The 27261-nt window shown below is 34.8% G+C and overlaps 2 protein-coding genes and 1 long non-coding RNA gene across 7 annotated transcripts; 1 reads left to right on the top strand and 2 right to left on the bottom strand.

Moving 5' to 3' along the window:
* The first annotated feature begins 6102 nt into the window (after positions 1-6102).
* Positions 6103-13623, top strand: LOC126708660 (transcription factor PHYTOCHROME INTERACTING FACTOR-LIKE 15). Of its 5 annotated transcripts, none has more exons than XM_050408508.1 (10): positions 6103-6294; positions 6513-6573; positions 6651-7704; positions 7790-7885; positions 8002-8067; positions 8202-8267; positions 8352-8786; positions 9375-10999; positions 13096-13148; positions 13280-13623. In XM_050408508.1, the coding sequence occupies exons 2-8, from the start codon at positions 6518-6520 to the stop codon at positions 9408-9410; spliced, it is 1809 nt and encodes a 602-aa protein (XP_050264465.1). In that variant the 5' UTR covers positions 6103-6294; positions 6513-6517; the 3' UTR covers positions 9411-10999; positions 13096-13148; positions 13280-13623. The 5 variants fall into 5 exon arrangements, with proteins under 5 accessions (XP_050264465.1, XP_050264463.1, XP_050264464.1 ...); XM_050408506.1 differs by having other exon boundaries at positions 9375-11139; XM_050408507.1 differs by having other exon boundaries at positions 9375-11162.
* Positions 13624-14552: 929 nt separating this feature from the next.
* Positions 14553-17901, bottom strand: LOC126708097 (uncharacterized). The gene is made up of 9 exons (XM_050407917.1): positions 17848-17901; positions 17169-17471; positions 17018-17077; positions 16756-16923; positions 16423-16605; positions 16106-16236; positions 15479-15647; positions 15108-15237; positions 14553-14972 (listed from the first exon to the last, which is right to left on the bottom strand). The coding sequence occupies exons 1-9, from the start codon at positions 17899-17901 to the stop codon at positions 14689-14691; spliced, it is 1482 nt and encodes a 493-aa protein (XP_050263874.1). The 3' UTR covers positions 14553-14688.
* A 1442-nt stretch (positions 17902-19343) lies between these two features.
* LOC126710460 (uncharacterized) lies at positions 19344-25617 on the bottom strand. Its single transcript, XR_007649672.1, has 2 exons — positions 25439-25617; positions 19344-20058 (listed from the first exon to the last, which is right to left on the bottom strand). It is a non-coding gene; the product is annotated as an uncharacterized LOC126710460 (long non-coding RNA).
* Positions 25618-27261: the final 1644 nt, after the last annotated feature.

The raw sequence follows: 27261 nt of genomic DNA, 5'->3' as shown, positions 1-27261 counted from the left end.
CTTAATTGTCAGCAACATTGGTCTCTTAGTTCCATGTGTGAGGGTTTCCTCGTTCCAATAGAAAAATTCTTCAAACACAATCAGATAGCAATCAGTTCAAAATTGTATTGTAAATGACACCCAAAAGGAAGAAATAGTAAATGTTTTCAAATGAAACACTGTCTGAATTTAAGGCTGTAGTAATACTTTACATCTGTGCTTTTAGTATTGAGATTGATATCTCTAATTCTGAGGAACACACTGGGAAACTAGGGGACTCTTTACTTGTGTACAAGTACATAAATGAGTGTTAATAAATTTGATTTCCAATATGGTCTTGCTACGTATCAATGTAGTTTCTGTCTTCCATGTCATTGCATTGAACTTGTAACAGGCTTAAGAATGTTACTGGAGGCTTGCGTTTCAAATCGTTGCTTACATGCCATCAAGTAAATGAATTCTAATGACTTCAAACCTCGCATGAGAAGCTGGCCTGCTTTTCATTTGGTTTGATCTCTGAATACGTAGAAAGTGAGAGGATTTAGCTCCTTTAGAAAAATAGATTGTCTTCCTACTTTTTTGGGCTTCCTCTGTCTAAATCATTGCTTGGTTATTTGTTTGTGTTAATGTAAGATCAAGCATCACTGACCTTGAGGGAAAATTATTCAATACCCCAAAAGTAATGCTCCTTCACACATGAATGGTAGGTTCTACCATAAATGTAATTAGTAGAATTTAGTATTACGTGACATTAGGGAATAATGAGTATTGCATGTAAAGTATTGGATAATTACTTGACCTTGTGGCGTTTGTGCTTCTCCTGTTGTGTGAGATTTTAAGACAATTTTTATGAGGCGCCTCAGGTCCAACTCTTTCTTCTCAACAGATATACAAGTTAGGCAAGATTTTTACTAATTAAGACCTCGAATTTTAAAATGTGTGCTATTTGAAAAAATTTCAGAGGGTTTGTTTGCAATTGCAGAAAGAAACCACTTCATCAGTAGGGAAAGAGTTTGAGGGTACTGGAGGACTCACACTACCACGCGTGATACACAGCAGATGACATAATATTGCAAATGTCAGTTGTCAATTTGGTCATCTCAGCCCCAGCGAAAAGATATTACATTATTATTAAGGATACTATATAATAAAAAGAAATTGTCAAAGATATTACAAATAAGGTAGAACTTAAATACAATATCTTAAGTGTAATACATCATGTTTTTCAATTGAAATCAAACCCTCGTTGTTTTGAATGTAATCATCGTTGGAAAATATAACACTATTTGTGTTCTATTGATCAATACAATCAAGCGTTTGAATTCAATTTGAGAATATAATGTACTGCACGTAAGATATTGTAGATAAATTTTGACTTACAAATAATCAATATTACTGCTCAAGTTACCCTGCAAATAGTAAGCTCTGAGTATCCCAAATAAATGAAATAATACATGTTTCTTTTTGGATGATACAATTTGTTGATGGGTCATATGAGATGATTGATTACACAAATTGTGAACAATAAGCACACACGACGCAAGAATTGGTCCACAAGTATATCTATTCCACATGATTAAGATGCAAAAAATTAATAAGGAAAAAAAAAGTATATTCTACCAAAAAAAAAAATAGGACTTTTGTGGTTTGTATCTCTGTCACTTTCCTAGTGGATTAGCAATTCTGTGAGTTGGTGTCTGTTTAGCTGAATGGATTGGCTCTCAGGAGGTTTTAAAGTTTCCTGTGTCGGTTTGTGCTTATGTGTGAAAAAGTACACAGACAAGAAAATAGAGGGGCACGTGAATCCCACGGGAGGAGCACGTGAAGTGTACCCTTTTCTTTTTTAAAGTCTATTTTCCTAAAAAAGATTGAAAAACTTTGATTTGTTGTTTAAGGAAATGGGTGTGCCTTATGTGACTATATTTCAGGTACAAAGTAGAGTTTGAGGACACCAAAGAAAATGGTACAAGGAGGCTAGGGCCCATTGGTCCACGTGGGTTTTCTTAGATTCCCGTAACTGGGCTCACCCTACTGTCGTGTCCTCGTCACGAAGTCATGTAGTTCTCGTAGTCGTACACAATTTCAAGCAGATAATGAAAACGATAAACATGTCAATTGTCATGCTTGTCATTCTTTTGTTATCGTCTTGTAGACAATGTTTAGGGGCTTTCAATCATTGAGTTATGTTTTTAATTACATAATTTATTTAATAATATCTAACTTAATGAGTAATGTGATAAAAATACAGGGAGAGAGAGAGAGGTTGAGTTCATGTTATATATAACTAGTGCAACTCTTAACAATATTATATCATCTAATAACTTATTATAGAATTTATATTTTGAAAATCTCACCATTAAATTACATGTTTTATATGTTTTTAACATTCTTGGTAATTTTTATGTCAATTGAATGTTATTTACTATTCGATCCATAAACTCATATTTTATACATTATTTTAAATTACAAAAATTTGAATTTAAACAATTGATTGATAACATAACTATTAATTTTTTATTATCATGAAAATTTGCAAGTAAGGAGAATATATGTAGATAATGTAATCTAACGGTAGATTTGTTAAAATTTGCATCTAATTAAAAAAAATTGAGTGGTGTAACATTACTTATGATCTAATGAATTAGATTTAGAGGAACTCCCTTCAAGTTAGAATACTAACAGATTTATTTAATCTTAGTACTACTTTGCGCCAAATGGCCCAAATCTAATACCTATTACCATCCCATATGTTCAAAGTGGTTTTGATTAAAAGGGTTTGGTCTATTTTGTGTAGAGTCTCCAATAAATCCTAAGCTTTTCCTAGCTATTGAAAATCAAGTATCTAGAGTGCCTGCGGAGTTGGTATGATGATCTTTTGTCGATACAAGAGGCAAGGAAGATCAAGATTGTGATGACTTAATTATTGATACATATTTCAAGAAGTTGCTTAATGATGCTCCAACAGAAGCATGATTTCCAAGATGCAAGAGGTTTGAGTGTTGATAATAAAGGTTAGAAGTTTCAATTTGAATTGCTCACATGAAAAAATAATTTAATTTTACTTCTTTGCCAAGTTTAAGAAAAAAAAAAAACTTTGTGGAAATCCGGTTGAGCAAAACATTTGTTATTTTTATTTTTTATTTCTAAGAAGAAGAAGTCTCAATTTACTTGGTTATAAATTCATGTCCTGTCTCTGGTTATGTTGGAATTGGCACATTTACCTCATTGAAATTTGGCAGTTCATCCCCATTGCTTAAGATTTTGCAAAAATTGCCAAATTGGAATCCTTTATCCATCCTGATATGGATATGATCGGAATGTACAGCCACGTCACCTACTCAGCTTAATCACGACAAGACCATGTCACCTTCTTCTTTTTTTTTTGGAAAGAAGACCATGTCACCTAATTTGCGAACTTAGCTTGAAGAACCAATAAGGGGCTGATTTAAAATGATACAAGAGAGTGATGTCTATTATTACACACCACCTATATTCAATATTTTAAAAATTAATTAAATATATTATGTAATTTTGCTATTTACTTTTTTACCCCCTTCCTAAATAAAATCCAAATTCTAAATTCTTCTCATATTGTTTGTGTTTGTTTGGTGTTATACTCATGATTATTTGGTTATAAATTTGATCTTATTTTTGGTGGTGTTGTTCTAATGCTCAATAATAATAATAATTAATAATTAATAATAATTAAAAAAAATTGTCCAGCCCAACCCAACTTGATCCACGAGGGGTTGGGTTCGACCTCCGTGATGAGTTGGGTTGAATTGAATTTTTTTAACTTACTATGGTAGGTTCTAATTGCCCATCCTTTCTATGTGTGATTTTCATGTTAGTTGGGTTCGACCTCTGTGATGAGTTGGGTTGAGTTGAATTTTTTTAATTTACTATGGTAGGTTCTAATTGCCCATCCTTTCTATGTGTGATTTTCATGTTAGTTGGGCTCGACCTCTATGATGAGTTGGGTTGAGTTGAATTTTTTTAACTTACTATGATAGGTTCTAATTGCCCATCCTTTCTATGTGTGATTTTCATGTTATGTATGACCACGTCTAAGGGCATATTGGTAAGTATGCTACTCATATCTTACTGTAGATATTGTTTTGTAGCCCACTATTTTTTAGACAAAAGAGTTGTTTGCTTTTAGATTGGATACGTCCAGTAATCTATCCAAATAAAATCCACCTTAATCATTAGGGGTACGACTGTTACTAGCTGATTAAAAGAAAATAGATAAAAAATTTACTATGGGGATGATAATTGATCAATTTTTATTCTATGAAAGAACATCATTGAACATAATTTTGATAAAAAAATGTTGAGTTCTCTTTTCTTTTAGATATCTGTTGAACATGTTTAAAACAAGCCAGGCAACTTTTGTATAATCATTAAAAATTTTAGAAAATAATATATTTTCAAAAATATTTTGGTGGGAGATGTTGAGTTCTTTTTTAGATATCTTTTGTACGTGTCTAAAACAATCCAAGGAACTTTTGTATAATCATTAAAAATTTTAGAAAATAATATGTTTTTTTTCAAAAATTATCTTTTGAGTGTAAGTACTTTGAATTAGAGGTTTTAACACAAAACACATTACAAATTACACTCAAAAGCCCTAATAACTTTTAAGGGAGAGTGGACAAGTTATACTACACACAACACACTCTCTCAAGCAATATATGAAACAATTACTTTTTTTTTTTTTTTTTTTTAGAAACAAACAAACACACACATAAGAGGAAAATATGTTCTAACATAAAAGTACATCATAAACTCTATTCAAAAGCTATAAATATTGAAAATTAATTTTGAATCAAAATATGATAACATAATTTTATACTTACAATATACATTATAAATACTGTCTATTTATGTTAGAGAACTATAATTAACCCTGCGCTAATTTTTCATAAGCCTATCATTGGAATTTAAAACCTTTGTTTTAATGTTGTCAGAAGCATCGTTGGTGACTATAATTCAAGTGGGAGTAATGCTAAGACCATCAAATTGGGCACAACTTTGTGTCACAACTTATCGAGTTGTGATTGGTAAATATGTGTTTTCACATGGCTCACTAACACACCTTTATTAGTCACATGCCTTTATCAATCACAACTCGGCCAGCTGTGGCACAAAATTGTGCTCAATTTGATGTTACTAGCTTAACTCTTTGAGTGGAGAAGAAACTTGAAGAGCAGGTGAGATGTGATGGCGTAGGGCCTAGGTTTAGGCAAAGAAAAAAAAATATCATGGCTAGGTTGGCCTACAAATTGAGCCACCTTCTTGCACCTCTCCTTTTTGTTCACATAGGGTTGGAGAAGTCAATTGAAGCCTATGGATCTCTCATTTTTAATTAACTTAAGATGCACCATATAAATATAAATATATATATATATATATATATATTATATAATTTTGGGTGGGCTCTAAGTAACCAACCACTTCATTGTTCATAAACCTTACAAGTACAACCACTTCGCTGCTCATAAACCTTATTAAGAGATATGACCCATTCAAATTTAAACCTTTGTTTAAATGCTGTCGGGAGTATCTTTGGTTCACTAGGATTATAGAATTTTCCTTTAAGCACTGTAAAGTAAAAATATTATTTATGTGTAGATAGTTTTTTGAAAAACGCAACATTTTATTATTTTATGCATTAAATCTCACAAAATCTTATAAAATTTTAAGAATTCCATCCCAAACCCATGCCATCATAAGTCGGGTCAAACAAGTTGGATTAGGTTAGAATTTAGATTACCCTATAATTGGAAATATAAAATACTATTTAATACAATTTAAGCATTAGCAAGCACTAGAAACCTTAAGTTTTTGTGTAAAGAAATATAATAATAGAGGTATTTTAATAATTTTAATAAATATATAATCGCAGAGTTCCGGTATTTAAGATTTGAAAACCAAACCCTAGCGAGGATAAAAATGTGAATCCAACTTAAAAAAAAAAAAAAAAAAAAAAAAAATCTTAAACTCTTACTACAGTATTTTTTTTTTTTTTGAGTGAAAACTCTTACTATTATTAGGATCGAATTGGGCTAAAAATCCCACCAAACTCAATCCATTGCCATAAATGGAGAACCTTTGAGAGTAGGTGCCAGATGAGATGTCGTGGCCTATGTTAAGCCATGTATACAATAGAAAAGAAAAGTAATGTCGTGGCCTATAAATCCAGTCCTCCTTAATTCATTTGTTAACTTGATAGTCCTCCTGCTTCTTTAACCAACAAAGAAAATTCAGGAAACTAAAAAGGAGTTGCAGTAAGGGAAAGAAACTGTTTGTCAGGTACTACACAAATTTATAAACATGATTAAGATCTTGGTGTAGTTGTGTTAAGTGTTTTGTTTTTGTTTTGGAACATGTAGCTTCAAATGTAGAACAATTAGATATCATGCAGTACTTTGGAACATGTGCTTGTGCTGCACTATAGAAGCCTAAATAGCTAAACATTTTCTGGCTGCAAGTGTTTCCTTCTAATTTACTTTGATGTCATTCAATGACACAGGAGATGCTTGAATCAACAAAACCGAGGATGACTAGCAGCTTGGCTTCTCTAGCTTCTACGTAATACATTCTTCAATCTCTTTTTCATATGTTGTTTCTTTTTATGTGGCATGGTTTTTAACATGTCTCTAATGCAGGTCCGAGGATGACTTTGTAGAGCTAGTATGGGAAAATGGTGAGATTCTTAAGCGAGATCGATCAGGAAAGACTCAAAAGGGTCATTCATGCACTGGGTGTAATTTATTCCCTTCCAATGCTCAGGTGGAGAATAGAGCAAACGTGCATATGAAGAGAGCAAGGTCAGGGAATGAGTCCTCATTCTCAGATTTCTTAGGTCACAAGAATGGTGACTTGGACTTTACCAATAACAATTCTTCACAAAATGGTTATCATCTTGACTCATTCAGCGGATTGTATAAATGCAAATTGGAACAAAATAACAGTAAGAGCAAAGACAAGCACCCCAAAGATTCCCAAGTTGTTCTGAAACACGACACTGCAAATTTCAGACATAGTAATGCATCTGAGTTTGTACTGAGGAATTCCAAGCTTGCTACCTCCAGGAGTACTCAGCTTCATCCACATTCCTTGTTTTGCCAAGAATCAGATTCACTTGTAACAATGGGTGGACTGCTCACATCGACCTTGCCTGAGCATGATTCACTACCTGATAAGAAAACTGGGACAGTGAATGTCTCCTACTTAAGACCTGCAGCTCTTCCTACAGTTAATAGTCAGTACAGCAGTGTGTTCAGGCAGGCAAGCAGTCTGGTTTTATCAAGAGCTGAGGAATTGAAAGGCAGCAATGATGAGAGGCCTGCTCTATTTAGTAGCAACCCCTTTGAGTCAACAGTGATTGAACTAGGCAGTGGTTCAAAAACAGGTCTTCAGAATCAACCAGATGCAGAGCTAACAGCACCTATTTCCAAGACCAAGGAGTCACTCCCTGATGAGCACTCTGAAGCTTTTGGCCGTAGGAATCATAAATCTCATGACCAACTTCTAGGCCAAGCCTCAAGGTTAGCAGCAAATACACCTGGCGAAAAACCCAATATCCAACAGTTTATTGAGCCACTGGTTGCATCTTCTTCAATATACTCACTTGGAGCTTCAAATGAGCCAACATATTCTTTGAGGAGGACATATGATGACACTGAGGAATCCGCATATCGAAGTGAAGTAATTAGAAAGGTAGTAGCCACATTTCCCCCTGGTTTTGTGATCCCTTTTTAACCACACAGTCTCCATTGCTTTAAGAAGTCCAATTTTACTGCAGAATATTGAAGAACCACAGACAAAACAGGCACCTGCTCGTGGAGGTACAGGTACCAAGAGAAGCCGAACTACAGAAGTTCATAATTTTTCTGAAAGGGTAAGTAATACCAATATCAATAAGCACCAATCCCTTGTTCCCTTTCTTTCTCCTCCCAACTACACACACACAAAGTAGGAGATGATTTGTAACCATTTTATCATGAAAATTTGCAGAGGCGAAGAGATAAAATAAACAAAAAGATGCGTGCATTAAAAGAGATCATACCCAATTGCAGTAAGGTTGACATCTGCATTAAATTCATTTGAAAGCTTTGAACCTTCTACCATAAGAAAAATTGATCACTTACTTTTTTATAATAAGTTTCTGAATTGTTCCTTTATTTTTGTTGCTTGTTGGTGCTTTATGCGTCAAGGTGGGCAGAGTTTCAATTCTTGACGAGGCCATTGAGTATACGAAAACCCTTCAGCTTCAACTAAAGGTAAATTTTCATATGCCTTCTGTTTCAAATGCATAGGTACTCTGATAGTCATATGCGTATCCTAACTTTTGTGTCTTGATGCAGATTATGTCAATGGGGGCTGTTGTTTGTATGCCTCCGATGATGTCACCTATGCTGATGCAACATATCAATGCACCACATTTCTCCCCCATGGGTGCTGGGATGGGTATGAGAATGGGCACCAGAATGGGTTTCAGCCCGACACAGTTCCCTACTTCACAAGTAGGAGCCACTGCTCTGCCTGGGATCACAGGAACTGGTTTTCAAATGCTTGGAATTCCTGGCCAACCATTTCCCATGTCAGTTTCACATGCACCCTTCATTCCTTTGATTGGTGGACCCTCTACACAATCATTTCCAGCATCTGGTATCTCTGGAGCTGCCCCCCCTGTGGAGTGTGCTTCCCTAACAAGTTCAAAGGATTACATTCATAACATAAACTCAGAATTGATGAACAATGCAAACACTGAATGCTCAAAGATCCAAACATCAAGTCAGGTACGAGTGGTCACAAGACCCATGAGTCACAACTAAGATATGCATGTCTTGTCCTTAATGAAAAGCAAATGAATTCAAGAGTCATAGAATATAGATCAGCAGAGCAATTATTTTAATAAACATTACTTTTCCAGTTTTTATGTTGGGGGAAAAAAAGATTGCTTTCGAGCCTATTATTAGCCACATTTACAATCTCATCTTATTGACTGTCAACTTTAGTATAACAATCAATGATTTCATAATAGAAGAACCACAGCTTCACAGCTCCATATTGGAAATACGGAAAGCATCAGATAGAATTTTGTATTTTAATTACGCATAGGATTCAGATTAAGTGCTGCTGTTTCTTCCTCACCTTCTTTTCACCCATTCATCCCATGCCATGGTTGATGTCTGTTATTTTAACGTCTATTCAGGAAATGTAAGAAATTCCAAACATTGTTCTTTGGTTAAAAAAATGATTAAAACATGGTACATCCTTAAAATAGCCCATCGACTTATTATCTGGCATTGTTTTAATAATATCATATTCATTTCTTTGTGGTTTATGGAATCACGAAAAATGCTCTCTATTTCTAAAACATGCAGCTTGCCGCAACAAGTGTCCAAAAAATCATTTATTGAAGAAGAGGATGAAGATAAGGGCCATTCAAGAACAACCTTCAGTTTACTTGCATTTTCTTAGTCAAGCCAATCATACAAATGGTTCCTTATGGTTGTGTGCCCTGAGGCACAGCGGATTCCTTGATGATGACTATTCATACAGAGGGAACAAGGTCATCAAGCTATATGAATTTTATCGGATGGTTCCAAAGACGTAGGGCACTTTAACCACTCATGACACAGGTTGTTTTCAGTTGAAACAATGCTGGAATGGTAACAAATATTTTTCAAAAGCATGTGTTACAACTTGGATTTGGCAATTCTTTCCAAGAGGTTATTGCTCATTGACACCATTACCATGGGATTGCAACCTTCCCTTCACTGCAGTGAAGAAAATATCCAAAGGTTTCATGCCAACATGAGAGCATTTCGGAATCGACACAATAAACCTTTGAAGTACTTACCAGAAAGGCTTGCAGTGAGCATAAAAGAGATCACTTTTGCGATAATTCACGCGGAGGCAGCTTTTATGCCCATAAACATTTCTGTAAATGAACAAAAACTTGAATGTATTTTGCTTCATTTGTTTTTGAAAGCTAGGTTTCTCTAATATAGTTGTATTTGATTGGTCCAGTAAAGAATTTTGCTGAGAGGACAGATATACTTGCCTGTACCTCATCAACACAGAAAGAAAAATTAGGCATCTCTGTCATTCCACCTGTGCCAAAAGTTGAGTCCATCTCATATACTTGTAATTAGGTGCTCTAATAGTTTTTGCTCTGCAGCTTCATTCTCAAATATATTGTGTTCAGCGAGAGCCCTTTTTTTTACTAATGGCAATTGCAAAAATGAGATGTCACCCAATATCAAGATTGGTTAGCTCATTAACATCCATTGCAAGATCATGGGAGAAGGAACTTGGATCTGCCACATATCGTTCGTCCTTCATCTCCAACAATAAACTCTTTAGAATCTCTTGGATTTTAATTACCTGTGGATGCATTATATTTATGCCCCTTGCATGAAAAATGTGATTAATACCACCTACCTGAATCCAGTTACTTCCAGGTTTCTTTATTTAGCCCTTCTCTTTTATTAATGTTCTTAGCTTCGACACATCTTTCCATCTCTTAGTAGAGGCATATATATTGGCTAAAAGAACATGGTAGCCTGAATCTTTCAGATTTTTATGGAGAATGTGCTTCCCAACAAGCTCCACGTTGTTATGAACTCTACAAGCACCAAGCAAGCTTCCCAAAACATTTATGTCTGGTTCCACTGGCATCATCTATATTTATATATTTCTAAAAGATGAAGCGTAGTATTTAATGTTGTTACGCTCACATTGAGTCACATAAGCAGTCACGTCATTCCCATCATCTTTTCTGAATTTTTAATTTAATTTTAAAATAGATTTTACCAATTTTAAAATACTAATAAAAATAAAATTATTTCTAGCCCTATCTCTACTTTAAAGTCCACTTCTTATACATTTAATTCCACTATAAAGCCCAAGCCCACACTCAAAGCCTTTTCAACTAAATCCCTGATGTTTTTTCATGGTTACAACTTCCTGTCTCCCAGTCCCACGTTTTGTTTCATTGTTTCAGGTTTAGTCCCTTCCCCTTCCCCACTTTTTGATTCTCACGGTTTCAACTTATGTTCTACGATTTCAGCTTCTGTTTTGGCTTCTAACGGCAACCTCTCTGTCTTCCTTCCTTCCCCTACTCACATCTATATAAATACTGAAGTAAGTGGGGTGGTTTAGTTGAGGTATCCCTACATTCCAATTTCTTTTGTGCTCTGTTCTTTTGCTTGATGGTTATGATTTTCTAGCTATATTGAATCTATATATTAAATCTGTCACCTTTTACTATTTTGTGCTGTGCTCTATTCTTTTGTTTGATGGTTGTTGTTGTTTTTTTTTTTTAGCTATATATAATATATTAAATCTGTCATCTTCTTATTAATCTTATTTTTCCACTTGTTGGTTGGTTTCTCACTGTCCCAAAAAGCCAACAGTATGATTTTGAATTCTAGATTCTATATTTTATTATGCGAATTGGAAGGTTTAACATCAATTAAGACAGATATCATGTGCTTTCTTATGATATAAAAGCCATGGAAGAGTTGGGTTTTTGGCTTTACATTGTTCATGGAATTGTTTAATTAGTTTTGTAGTTTCGTACATTTGATAGTCTTCAATTTGTTTGTTCTGTCTATTTGTTATGTTATTGTAGTTGTTTGTTGTGTTATAGGAACTGTTCAATGTGTAAATAAATTGTATATTTCTGTTTTAAACTATTAATTTCTTTTATTTATAACAACAATTGTTAATATCTTAGACATTGATACATGAGGTGTGGATTTCTGACTTGGCTTTGATTGTTTGAACTATTTGATGTGCTCATCCCACACTTAGGATTGTTCATTATCGGTTTTATGGTACATTCTAATGTTGAAATTTTGTGCACACCATGTGTTTGACAAAATGTATTACTTACTCTTGCATTAGTTTATATCCACTTCATGGTTTGTGCCTGTTGGTTTTAGTTGCCATTGGTCATTGCATTTTTTCTAATGTGCATTTAGGCATACTATGTCATCAACATAAGTGGCAATTTAGTACTATGTACACTAGAACTTTCCATCATCAAAACCCAAGTTGCAACATTAGAAAATTTAATAATCTTCTTAAATAGGAATGAATTATGGACTATACCTTCTTTATTAATATATGTATATAACTAAATAGCTACAACTTTAAATTTGATTGAGATCATCTAGATAGACATGTTTTATAAATTAATTGTGGTAAAGTGAAACAAAAAATTACATCTAATTATATGTAGCCATTCTTGGACCTCATACTCCTATTAATGGCCTGCATCTTTCCTAAATATCTAAGTCAAGTCAATTACATTTCAAATGTATGCAATTCATATCACTTCCTGGTGGTAGTTTCTTATTTGATGTGTTGTTTAAGAAAATAGGGCAATGATTAGTGAAGGAAAAGACAATTCAATTTTGGTTAGTGGAGATAGAGATGCTGGTAAAATTGAGACAACAAAGATGCTCATGAGATATCTTGCACACTTAGGCGGGCAATCTGGAGTAGAAGGACGCACAGTTGGATTTCAAATTTTCCCAAATGAGTATATGCTTGGCATATTATCAAAAGAATTAAGTAAGAAGCAAGGTTAATGTCCACATTGACCTTTAATATCACAGTCCAACCCAGTTCTTAAGGCCTTTGGCAATGCCAAAACAATTCAAAACAACAACTCAAGGTTTTTATTAGTTTTCCGTGGTTTGCTTTTCAATGAAGACTATCTTTACACTTTTATTTCTTTCATTTCAATTATACATACTGCATATATATTTCTTGATTATGCATATGTTTTAGGTATCTCTGTTTGAACTTCTCATTATAATGTCTCTTTCACGTCATAGTGACATTATTATGTAGATATAGTTGGGTAGAAATTAGAACGAATCTGCTAGAAAGTTCACCTGTTTGCTAGATTACCAATTCAGAAAGAAAATACCATTGCTTTTACCTCCTATGTGCCACACCACTTGAGGTATTTTACAATATTCTGCTCATTAATTTGTCTCTTTATATATGTCATTTTAAATATAAGTTCTATTTCAAGTTATTTATTTATTTGTTTTTTTAAATTTGCTCGCATTTTCTTTTTATTAGGGAGGATTTGATATGATCTGCAGTGGGAGAGACAAGATTGAAACTCTAGAGCAGTTAAGATTCTTTTTTTTTTTTTTTGGTGTGTGTGCGTGTGTGTGTGTGTGTGTGTGGGGCTTATTTATTGACTTTCTACCAAGTATTTATGCGCTAAGACTAACTAATTGCAAATGGATATGATTTTCAGTTTAAGCAAGCAGAAGAAACAGCATTGAAGCTTGATTTGGACAGGCGTTAATATGTTTTTACTTATGTAGTGAGCCACATCAAGTGTAGTTTCTACTCATTATAATGTCTATCAATATTGTATGCATTGTTTGAGGACTCAGGCTATATTGTAAAGCTGTTTGTACCATAAAATTGTTCATTTCCCTGCCTTTGTATTGATTAATAACAGCAGCTAGATAGATGTGTGGCCTAGCAAAATGCCACATGTTGAAATTATCATTTCTTTAAACTTTAAAGTTCACCTGTTAAGGCAACATGGAGCAGTTGTAAGTTATTAATGAAAAGAGGATATGGATGCACTGATATAGGTGAGTGAGTAATGGGGATACTTTGTCATGGACAATGGGAATTAAATTGCGGGGACCATGATTGGGGCTAGGGGGTTTGGTGTCATGGTGAAGAATAAGTTTTTATTTAATTTTTTGGTTATCTTATATTCATTATCAAGGAATAGGATATTTTCGTGATAGCTGAACGAGCAGCCTTTTCAATATTAATTGTTTAGTAACCAAAACCAATCAAGCTTTATACTCAATAACAAAAATTCAATTCCTTAATTAAAAGATTAGTGTTATTCTATAAAAATTCAATTCATAATAGATTTGAATTGTCATTGTAAATATGAGACTTCTTTTTTGTTCGTTTGTTTGTGTTTGGATTTAATTTAAATTTATGGATTGTGTTTTTGTTAATTGTAATTTAAGTTTCATTGATATTTTTCATTTAATAAATTAATGTTTCATATCAAAAGTAGGAATTTTTGAGACTAAAATTCAATGTACAATCAAAGAGGAAGAAACAAAGAATTGATTAAATTTTCATACACAATAACTTTCCCGTGCATTACATGGGTTAGCGATTAGTTTTCATAAAATTCAAGGCATCATCAATCTTTCCTGCTCTACCAAGGTCAACCATGCAAGAGTAGTGTTCCATTTCTGGCCGAATATGGTAATTATCGATCATAGAATTATATAATAAAAAACCAACTTATCAAAAAAAAAAAAAAAAAAAAATTACTTATCAAAAATAACAAACCATTGTCAATTAGACCCGCATGACTACAAGCTGACAACTTTTGATCTACCTCAAGCTTTGGGTATCCATATTCTCTCATCAAATAGGTTATACCATTATAAAGGGCAGTGGGGACCTTTTAATATTGCATGTGCGTTACTCCTATAAATGAACAAATCATTGGGAACAACTAATAATACAAGAAGCAAAAGCAATTAACAAGAATGGAGTATATACACATTTTCAGATACACAAAGAATGTTGGAACTTAGGAGTATTACACAATTATAACAAAGATATAATGATCCCATGATTGATCACCTCGCAAAAGACTGGTAGATGAAAAATTGACTAAGTAGCTTCAAGCACAAGATTTTTTAATTTGTTCTGTCTCATTGCTAACATAGGACTCTTACTTGCTGATTCCCTGGTTGAATTATCTGAAAGCTTGAGATTTGACAAAGCATCACTCAAAGATTCAGGAGACTCTAATGCCTCTACTTCTCCCAATGTACTATCAACAACCGTTTGGGAGATTGGAACTTGAAGGTTTCCACTTCCAACTTCCAACTCCAATTTCTTGAATTCTTCTTCAATATCTTCATCCTCAACATCAGTGTATGAGGGAGTTGACTCTGTAACATCCACAGCCACAGAGACCCAATTTAAGTAAAAAATCAAAGTAACAAAATTGCTCACATACCCAACTGTTTTGCATCAGCTACAACGTAAAAGGACTTAAACCCAAAACAACTAAAGAGAGAGAGTACCTAGAGCTTTATCAACTTGCTTTTGTGATTCAATGCTCTCCTCAAGCTCTTGTAAACAGAATTCAACTTCCTCCACACTGATCTTATTTTCCTTCATTGCTTTGGCTCCAATCTGGATGGCTTCTGAGACCTGCCAATGAGAGACAACTCAAGATTTTCAGCAGTTCAAAACTTAGTAAGGCAGCTCCAACATTTTCAAAATCCAACTCATCAAGTTAACTAATTAATAAAACTATGTGAGCTTTGTCGGCTCCTTTATGACTTAACAACCGAGAGAAACCGTCGGTAGCTCTTTTATGTTCTATTTACACCATCAGCACAATTTAAAGAAGCAGCAGAACTAAAAAAGAGGTTTTTCTTCAATGTATCACCTTTTTTGTGGATTCAGCATTTGCAATAATGCTAAGGACTTCCTCCACTCTGTTCAAAAAAGATGCACACTTTTCTCTGCTCTCATTGGCTAGTTTTAACTCCCTAGCATGCCGAAGTGCCAATTTCTTGTTCCCAGAATGCAAAAAAGCTAATGCTGTTTTTCTTGACCTGCACAGAAAATAAATAAACCAATGAGACAAGTACACTTGTTTAAAGTCTAAGCTGTCAAATGATCCACATTATAACAGATGATTACATAGTGGAAAGTACATAGAATGAAGATATGCAATTTAATCAATCCTAAGCTGCTGTGAAAATGGTCAATCAACCCTCTTCTGATCATTTTTTGTCAAAAGTTTGATTAACTGGCACGCTGCCAGGAATCCCAAATGGATAAATTAACGACTAAAAGTGATTATATGACTGTCTTGGTAGACTTGGTAAAGAAGAAGTTCATGTTAGTCGGAGTGTACATACAAGTTGTCCCATTGTGAATATTTTCAACTGTACTACAAACATAATTTGTTACATCACTTAAGATCAACAGTAACAAGGATGGCTTGGACCAAAAGCAAGAAAGTTAAGGATATGTGGGCATGCAAGTACTATGATTTAGAGGTAGTTACATTTCACAACGGCGGTCAATCACATCAAGCTGTTGCTGAAGCCTTTCTGTTGTCCAAACTAAATGCAGAACATCACAATCTAAACTTGAGATATTAGAAACTGGTGCTGATGACAGAGAAACTTTTACGCCCTGCAACAATTTTTAATAACCACACATCCTGAGACAAACAGAGAACTACTTACAAAAAGACTAATGCAACATATAAAAAAAAAAAACAATAGGCTTTAAAATTATATAACCAACTTGGAAAATGTGAAAAATGTAAGAACCTAAACTCAATGATTTCATTACTCAACAAAACATCATATGCAATACCTCAACAAAATCCATCTTATGTATCGAGAGGTACCGTGCTTTCCCAGTTTCTGACAGATGACTCAAGACCGCAGAAGCTTCTTCCGGTCCTCCACAAATGTCATGGAACTTCTTCATCGTGACAATACACGAACTAGTCCAGTGACTTTCAGATAAAAGTTTCACAACTTCCACAGCTTTATCCTAAACAAAACACAAAATTGAAAAACCAAAAAAAAAAAAAGAAAGAAAAATCAAAACTTTGTGAGTAGTAACTTTAATACAACTACAATTTCTCATAGTCATATTAAAAACATAGGAATCGAACACTAGAGCAACTAGTATGATAGGTACCTTAAGTAGAGGGGTGAGTATGAGGCGATCTTGTAATAGTGTTTGTAAAGAAGGTGTTGGCCTAAGCATCAAGTTGCTAAATTTTCTCAAGAGAAGTGACATTCGGCCACTCCTTGGGTCCATAAGATCACTACACCGTACAATTTCACCTTCATTGTACATTTCTAACTGACCCAACAACGTTAATAATAAATAGACAGTTCAATGATCATTAAAAAAAAAACCAAAACCCAACATAAGTAAAAAGAAGAATATGGCTTACCAAAACCTGGTCCAAGCACAAAGGGGTCAATCCATTGCGATTGAACCAATTGTTCTTCACCTTCAAAAAAAAAAAAAAAAAACCCAAATAATCAGAAACTATAAATTGAAAGAAAGAGAGAGAGAGAGAGAGAGAGAAATGAAAGGAGTACCTGTGAAGGTGAAATGATGAGAAGGTGGAAATGGCGAGCGATGGAGAGAAGGAGGTGGTTCCAGAAACGGTAAGTGGGTTCCCAATCGGATCTTTGACCGCTAAAGGCCTTGAACCGGGCCCGACCCACAACTTCATCTTCCCAATCCTCCACTTCGTTTCTTATGAATTCCCTCACTTCCATTCTCTCTCTCTCTCTCTCTCTTCTTTCTCTTTTACTCTTTAGACTCTTTTTACAAAGGCAAACAAGACGAAGATCATACACAAAACGACGTCGTTGTTCGTCAGACACAAGTACTTTGTTTTGTCATACCCATCCCCAAGTAATTGGGCTTTGTACATTCTGCTTTTCCTCTCAAAATAACTAGAAAAGATCCAACGTGATCTAAATCGGATTCAAGGGTGTCATGACCCTAAATTGGTCCATAGGTCAAGGCAACAAGACCCAATTCATTCTATGGATCACCAAGTGGGCCTATGTTTTAAAACTGGTTCAAAATGGAATCTTTTGGTCGAAAATTGCTAAATCTGGAGTTTATTTGTGTTATAGGTACTGTTCCAAGTTATTTAGGAAATTGAGGAAAGAGAGTGAATTTCGGCAACGGTGTTGCCGAAATTCAACAAAAGTATGAGAGAGAAAGTGAGAGAGAGAAAATTTTGAATTTTGGTAATCACATTACCGAAATTCCTGCTGCCCAAACTTGCTGACCGAAAACCAATTGTGGCAATGCCATTGCTGAAATAGGAAAAAAAAAAATTTGTAGCAATTGTGGCAATGCCATTGTCGAAAATGGGTGGAAAAAAAAAATAATGGTTGCCGAAATCTGGAGAGGAATTAAAAAAAAATGTTACGTCCACAATATTTTTACAATATTTTCACAACAAATCATAGGTGATTAGTTATTACTAGTTCAAATTTGAATTTAATACTGAGATTACTTTTTTAATCCAACAATAACAATCTACCACTTAAAATTTGTTGTAAAAATAGTGTGAACATATCATTTCTTAAAAAAAAAAAAAAAAAAAAAAGTGGAATGGATTTGGCAATGGCATTGCCGAAATAGGAGGGGAAAAAAAAAATTCCCTCCTATTTCGGCAATGCCATTGCCACAAATCCATTCGACTTTTTTTTTTTTTTTTTTTTTTTAAGAAATGATATGTGCACACAATTTTTACAACAAATTTTAAGTGGCAGGTTGTTATTGTTGGATTAAAAAAGTAATCTCAGTGTTAAATTCAAATTTGAACTAATAATAACTAATTACCTATGATTTGTTGTGAAAAATGTTGTAAAAATATTGTGGACGTAGCATTTTTTTTTAATTCCTCCCCAGATTTCAGCAACCATTATTTATTTATTTTTTTCCTCCCATTTTCGGCAATGACATTGCCACAAATTTTTTTCCCCTATTTCGACAATGGCATTGCCACAATTGGTTTTCGGTAAACAGGAATTTCGGTAATGTGATTACCAAAATTCAAAATTTTCTCTCTCCCGCTTTTTCTCTTTCTCTCATACTTTTGTTGAATTTCGGCAACACCGTTGCCGAAACTCACTCTCTTTCCTCACTTCCCTAAATAACTGGGAACAGTACCTATAATGCAAATAAACTCCGGATTTAGCAATATTCGGCCAAAAGACTCATTCAAAATGTGAAGAAAATGTTTAAAATTTAGATGGGTCTTCATATATCTTCTTTTTTTTTTTTTTTTTTTTTTTAATTTAAAGAGAGACTTTTTACATATGACATCCATTTTTTATGATAACTTTTTATTATCAAACTAAAATTCAGAGAGAAAGAAAGAGAGAAATGAATGCTTTATCATTTTTTATTGTCTAGCAAGAAATAGTGCATCACTAGTTGTAGCGAGTGAAAATTATAGAAGAAAATATTTAGACTAATAAGTGAATTTTTTACTTGAATTTTGCTAAAAAAAAGAACCGAAACAATATTTTTAAAAAGCTTGACGTGAATGCTCTAAATTTGTTAAAACCAATTATTAAACGTAGTATGGAGCATTGGACCTAGTCATCTAAGCTAGTAATATTGTAACAATTATTGAACTAAAGCTCATCTTTCTATTCCCTTGAATTGACAATCATCGCACAATAGGAAAAATCGCATTCAATCGCAAAAACTTTAATGCTGGCGTAGAAAAAAAATGGAGAAAAAAGTCAAAAAATAATGCTTTATTTGGACGGTGGAAATTATGAACCGCAGCGTGCAAGTATAGCCACAAAAAACTTACCTGCTCTATCTATATACCTTGCTAATCCAAAGAAGTAGACAGCTAAGAGAATTGCCAACACGATGGCTTTCACCTCAGCAATGACCTCAGCTGGCTCAGCACATGTCTACGTGGCGTGCAACCATCAAACAGCTAGAACAGCGCAACGCCACATCCGATTATGTGTATGAGCAATGACTAATGATAGCCGCATGTTACTTATTACACCTTCACCGTACGCAAACTCCCTACATGATTGAATTTGAAATCGTGTTTTTAAAATACAATTTCAAAAGATGGATAAAATTTTCTATATATATATATATATATATATATATTCTCATTCGGGACTAAACATATTCCTTCACTTCAGCCTAGCTATAATACACATCTCTTTCATTCCAACGGATTACCTTCCTGCTATTGTCATAATAGCTTCTATACTTTTTCTTATTTCAAAGATTTTGCAAATCTGTAGGATTCTTCTCTGGAGGCCATATGCCTTGACTAAGCACTTTAAAAAACAAGGGATCGTAGGGCCACCTTGCTCTATCCTCTATGGTTCTCCTCATGAAGTGAAGAAGCTGAATATGGCTGCAAGACAAACTGTTTTAGATACAAACTCACATGATATTACTCCGAGGGTTGTCCCTCACTACCTATCACAAATTCAGAAATTGAAAACTGTATATTTCATCTTATTAATTCTGGAATACAATCAATACATATATATACTGGTTTATGCAGGTGTGAACACATAAACTAACTAACTAACAAAACTAACAAACTATTACACGTGCAAGCTACAGGCCTTAACTAACTTCCCACGTGCTAACACTTAAGTGAATACTTGAATAGACTAAACTACAAGTCGTGTATACATCAACCTTCACTTATGCAGCCTTGCCGTTTATGCTCTGTTACAGAATCACCAGCTCTGTGAGTGAGTCTTTGATCTTTTGTGTTGCTGGATGCTTCTCTGCTCTTGCCACTAGTCTTGGTAACTTCATCCTTACTTAGATTCTGATACTCCCCCTCAAGAGCAGCAGGTGCATGTATATTAATCATCCCCATTTTACAACTAAGAATGGAAAATTGATTATAATTCAGAGCTTTAGTGAGCAGATCGGCCAACTGACAATTTGATCTAACATGATTCAACTTAATCACCTTTTCCAACACCTTATTCCTAACCACATGACAGTCTATTTCTATATGTTTTGTTCTCTCATGGAAGACTGGATTGGAACCAATGTGCAATGCAGCTTGGCTATCACAGAACAATAAGGCCTCCTTGTCATGATTCACACCAATATCTTTGAGAAAATACAGAATCCACACTATCTCACATGTTGCTACCGCCATGGACCTGTATTCAGCCTTAGCTGATGATCTTGACACTGTTGACTGCTTCTTGGATTTCCAAGATACTAAAGAATCACCAATGAAGATGCTATAGCCAGTCACAGATCTCCTAGTGTCAGGACATGCAGCCCAATTTGCATCTGCAAATCCTTTCAAATGCAAGTCTGTGTTGGAAGAAAACATAAGTCCTTTGCCCGGTTCACCTTTCAAATACTGCAACACTCTTTGTGCTGCATCCAAATGTGGTCTCCTTGGCTTGGACATAAACTGACTGAGTTTATGGACAGCAAATGTGATGTCAGGTCTTGTGATTGTTAAGTACAAGAGCCTGCCCACAAGCCTTCTGTAATGACTGGGATCTTTAAGTTCTTCTCCTTCAAACTTGCTAAGTCTTAAGTTGTGCTCCATAGGGGTCTTAGCACACTTACAGCCCAGTAGACCAGCATCATTGAGCAGCTCAAGGGTGTATTTCCGTTGACAAAGGGCAATTCCTTTGTCTGATCTTGCAACTTCCAAACCAAGGAAATATTTCAAATTACCCAAATCCTTAAGCTTGAACTTATCATCCAGCATGATTTTAAACTTGTCCACTTCAGCCTTGTCATTGCAAGCTATCAAAACATCATCTACATAGACTAAGAGAATCATGAAAATGTTGTCATGTCTTCTAGTAAATAAAGAGTAGTCAGCCTTGGATTGAATGAAACCAAGCTGAATTAGAGTGTTTGAAAACTTGGCAAACCATTGCCTAGAAGCTTGCTTGAGACCATAAATGGATTTGTTGAGCTTACAAACAACCTCCCCCTGGCTGTGAAACCCCTGTGGAAGAGCCATATACACCTCTTCATCCAAATCTCCATGAAGAAAAGCATTATTTACATCCAATTGACTAAGAGACCAACCCTTAATGGCAGCAACAGCAAGAAGAACCTTGACAGACACCATTTTAGCTACTGGAGAGAAGGTTTCAAAGTAATCAGTGCCTTCCTTTTGGGTGAAGCCCTTAGCCACCAACCTAGCTTTGTATCTCTTAATGGTTCCATCAGCCTTATACTTGATTTTGTACACCCATTTGCAGCCAATGGACCTCTTACCAGGAGGTAAGGGTGTCAAGGTCCAAGTATGGTTAGCCTTAAGTGCTGCTATCTCAGCTGCCATGGCAGCTTGCCATTGGGGATCAGAGACAGCTTGATAGTAAAACTGAGGTTCAACAAGTGAAGAAATGGCACAACAGAAGGTCTTATAGGAAGAAGAAAGATGCTGATATGACACATGAGAAGAAAGAGGGTGAGATGTACCTGACTAGGAAGAAGACAAGGGCTGGACAGAAGTGACATTATTGCAGTGGAACTCCTGTAAGTATGAAGGTCTTTTAATGGATCTAGTAGACTTTCTAAGGGGAATAGGATCTACAATAGGATCAAGGGGAGCTTCTGGGACATCATCAAGTAAGTCATTATCAATATTATGATGAACTTGAGTGATAGAATGAGGAGAAAAGGCAGAAGTGGCAGGTTGAAACAGAAAAGCCTCATCATGTAAGGGAGGAACAGGTGAAGCACATGGCAAGGGCAAAGAATTGAGAGGAATGGAACTATTGGAAGAAGACACAAAAGGGAATACAGATTCATGAAAGATAACATCCCTGGATACAAATACAACATGAGAATCAAGGTCATAAAGCTTATAACCTTTGACATTACATGGGTAGCCAAGGAAAACACATTTTCTTGCCCTTGGTGAAAATTTGTTTCTAGTATGAACAATGGTAAAGGCAAAACACAGGCAGCCAAAGACTTTGAGATGATTGTACTCAGGAGGCTTATGAAATAAGAGCTCAAAAGGTGTTTTATCATGTAGCAAGGGAGAAGGAAGCCTATTGATGAGGTATGCAGCAGTCAAAACACAATCACCCCAAAAAGACAAGGGAACTTGGGATTGAATCTGTAAAGCCCTAGCAATGGAGAGTAGATGCTGGTGTTTTCTCTCTACAACAGAGTTTTGTTGTGGGGTATAGACACAACTAGTTTGATGGATAATGCCATGTGAACTAAGGAAATCAGTCATGGCAAACTCTTTGGCATTGTCAGTCCTAATGGCTTTAATGTGTTAACTAAATTGTGTAACAATCATAGCATAAAAGGATTGAAATAAAGGTCTGACATCAGATTTGGATTTCATAAGAAAAAGCCAAGTGGCTCGGGTTGCATCATCCACAATGGTCAAGAAATATTTGTGGCCATCCAAAGTAGATACTGAATAAGGTCCCCAAACATCCATATGAACTAAATCAAAAGCACATGCACAGATTTTATTATTGAAAGGAAATGGTAATCGTTTAAGCTTGGCCATAGGACAAATATGACAAGTCTTATTACAAAGAAATTGTAAAGAAGGAAGACTAAGACCTAAAGCTTTAAGCTTCATATCTAAAGGATGTCCTAATCTGGCATGCCAAAGAGAGGATGATGCAGAACCTGCAGAAGTTGCTGCAGAAAAAGGAGGAAAAGAGGTAGTGGACTTATGACTGCTGAAGTAATCAGCAAGGGAAGAAGGAGGAATGTGTTGGAGACTATCACACTGCAACAAATACAAGCCATCAACAGCCTTGCCCATCCCAATCGTTTTCCAAGGTAAAAGGTCCTGAATAAAACAGTAATTGGAGAGGAAAACAAGGCAATAAGGTTGAGATAATGTGAGTGTACTAACAGATAATAGATTGAAACTAAATGAGGGAGCACAAAGAACATTATTAAGTGTAAGTGAAGGGGAAAGAATAACAGTGCCAACATGAGTGACTTGAGCTGATTCCCCATTAGGCAAGTGGACCAAGGATTGTATAGTAGTAGTGATTGAAGTCAATAGATCAACTGAGCAAACAAAATGGTCAGTTGCCCCAGTATCTAACACCCATGTCCATTGATCATAGATTCTTCTATTCACTACTTGTGCAGAGAAGACACTATGAGATAAGTCAATACCTGACATTGGAGCAGTGATAGATGTAGAAGATGATGCTACATTTGCCATTGAAGCATCCCTGACTGGAGCAGAAGGTAGAGTGGATGAAGTGGAAGCCCCAAATAAAGCATGAAGTTGCTGATACTGTTCAGGAGTGAAAACAGACTGATGATGCATTGGTGAAGCAATTGGAGCAGGAGCAACTAGCATATCTGAAGACACTTGATGAGCCATAAATGGCTTGTTCTTGAACTTGAAACCTGGTGGAAAACCATGCTTTCTATAGCATTTGTCCACTGTATGACCAGTCTTGCCACAATGTGTGCAAGTTGGTCTTTCCTTTCCTTTCCCAACAGCACCACCAAGAAATGAACCAAGATGTTCATTGGTCAATTTAGCAGCTAAAGCAGTAGAATCAACCTTGACAAAAGCTTAATTAGGTACTGATCTTTGTGTCTCTTCTTGAATTAGCAAAGAGTACACCTTACTAAGGGATGGAATTGGATCCATAAGCAGAACCTGAGATCGAACTTGGGAGAAAGAATCATTCAATCCCATGAGAAATTTCATGACAGATTCTCTCATTTGTAAATCAGTGAGTTTCTTGTTGACATTGCAAATGCATTTACCACATGTGCAAGTAGGAAACGGACTGAGGCTCTGTAATTGATCCCAAAACACCTTTAGTTGAGTAAAGAAGTCAGTGATAGACAATTCACCTTGATGAAGCTCAACTATGTCCTTTTGAAGATTGAAAACTCTAGGTCCATTCGTTTGAGCAAAACAATTCTTCAAGTCATTCCAAATTTCTAGGGCAGTATCTTCATAAATGATGCTTGATTGGAGCTTTGGTGATACTGAATTGGTTAGCCATGTCCCAACCATATTATCACATCTTATCCATGCTTGCACATTCGAAGGAGTTGATACCAATGGTGATGAAAGAGTCAAGGTTCCATCAATAAACCCTAGTTTGTTCTTGGTGAGTAAAGCTTTTCTAACTGCACGAGCCTAAGCTGCATAATTTTCACCACCTAACAATGGCTGTGTAACAAGGACTAGACTTGGATTCTCTGCATGATGTAAAAACAGAGGGTTATCCATAGGGTTGTCCATTGAAGAAGAAGATGGATTCACAGACGTGGAAGCATCTGTAGAATCATTTGTATTTGTAGCAGAAGTCATAGATGACAATTGGCGATTGAAGAATCAACCTCAATTTCCAGAAGACAAAAATTTTCTCAAGAACAGAGAGAAATTTTCTCGGAAAATTGAGAAAGACAAGAAAGAGAAATGCAAAAAAAATCCTATAGGAATTTAGGAATTTTGCTCTGATACCATATCACAAATTCAGAAATTGAAAACTGCATATTTCATCTTATTAATTCTAGAATACAATCAATACATATATATACTGGTTTATGCAGGTGTGAACACATAAACTAACTAACTAACAGAACTAACAAACTATTACACGTGCAAGCTACAGGCCTTAACTAACTTCCCACGTGCTAACACTTAAGTGAATACTTGAATAGACTAAACTACAAGTCGTGTATACATCAACCTTCACTTATACAGCCTTGCCGTTTATGCTCTGTTACAGAATCACCAGCTCTGTGAGTGAGTCTTTGATCTTTTGTGTTGCTAGATGCTTCTCTGCTCTTGCCACTAGTCTTGGTAACTTCATCCTTACTTAGATTCTGATACTACCACAAGTGGTCCTCGTTATATAGTGTTTAATTTCTCCTCCCTTTTCTACTTACTAATATCTTCTTAATTTGTCTTAGTAATTATTATTGGTTCTCCCTCACTATCCTGTGTCTTTGTTGATGAGTAAGAATATGGAGTGAATTTGGCTCTACGTATATAGAATGACTAAAGTTCCACTTCCCGCCCTTTATTTATATATATATATATATATATATATATAAAGTTTAGCTATAAAATAGGTTGTAGTCTTAGGATACAACCTTATTTAATATTTTTTTATTAGAGGTGAATTTTGATAAATCCACCATTAGATTACATTTTCATCTTATATCTTCCATACTTGCAAATTTTCTAGAAAAATAAAGATCAATAGTTATCTCATCAATAAATTATTTAAATTGCAAATTTTTGTAATTTAAAATTATGCATAAAATATAAACTTATAGATTATATAGTAAATAATATCCAATTGATACAAAATTTGACATGTGTATTAAGAACGCAAAAAATATACAATTTAACGGTTAGATTTTCAAAATATGTAATAATATTTATTTTATTAGGTAAGGTTGTAGCCTTAGGTTACAACTAATTTTGTAACTAAAGTTTATCCTATATAGTAATTAGTTTTGGTGCAAAGTGATTCAAGTCCAAATTTCTTATTCAACGATAAACACTTTTATCATTTAGGTCAACGAGAATCCATGTGCGTGTGCGTATATATATATATATATATATACACACTAATCCAATAACCCAGTACTTGAGTAAATTTAGTTGGAATGGTCTCCAATAACGAAGAATAATTTAAGAGACACATCTAATCACGCACTCAATTTCATAATTTATTGATTTGTGTGATTGTGAGTTGTTGAAAATTTTTGCTCATTATTGATTGGTGCAACGCATCATTTTTATTCTACTATTCACAATCAAACAAGTTAATTTATTCCTTTCTTATGAATTCCCTCACTTCCATTCTCTCTCTCTCTCTCTCTCTCTCTCTCTCTCTCTCTCTCTCTCTCTCTCTCTCCAAAGGCAAACAAGACGATGATCATACACAAAACGACGTCGTTCTTTGTCAGACACAAGTACTTTGTTTCGTCATACCCATCTCCAAGTAATTGGGCTATGTACATTCTACTTTTCCTCTCAAAATAACCAGAAAGGATCCAGCATGATCTAAATCGGATTCAAGGGTCGAGTCATGACCCTAAATTGGTCCATAGGTCAAGGCAGCAAGACCCAATTCATTCTATGGACCACCAAGTGGGCCTCTGTTTTAAACATGGTTCAAAATGTGAAGAAAATGTTTAAAATTTAGATGGGTCTTCATAAATCTTTTTTTTTTTTTTTAATTTATTTATTTAAAGAGAGATTTTTTACCTATGACATCTATTTTTTATGATAACTCTTTATCATCATACTAAAATTCAAAGAGAGAGAGAAATGAATGCTTTATCATTTTTTATTGTCTAGCAAAGAATAATGCATCACCAGTTGTAGCAAGTGAAAATTATGGGACAAAATATTAAGACTAATAAGTGACTTTTTTACTTGATTTTTGCTAAAAAAAAAAAAAAAAGAGCCAAAACGATATTTTTAAAAAGCTTGACGTGAAATCATGGGCGGTGGCATGTATAGTTTAGGGGGTTCAAATGAACCCCCCGAGCTAGCAATTTTTTTTTAAAAATATAATATATTTTGTTTTTTTATTTGACTCTCTTAAATAAAAATTTGAACACTATGACTCTAAATTTTTTTAAAACCCACTAGAAATAAGTTTAATTGTGATCATCTTAACTATATTTTGATATTTTTAA

The sequence above is a fragment of the Quercus robur genome, chromosome 12 (assembly GCF_932294415.1).
Source record: "Quercus robur chromosome 12, dhQueRobu3.1, whole genome shotgun sequence".
Classification (NCBI taxonomy): Eukaryota; Viridiplantae; Streptophyta; class Magnoliopsida; order Fagales; family Fagaceae; genus Quercus; species Quercus robur.
Note: the sequence above shows the minus strand (reverse complement) of the source record. Positions and strands in the feature narration are given on the sequence as shown.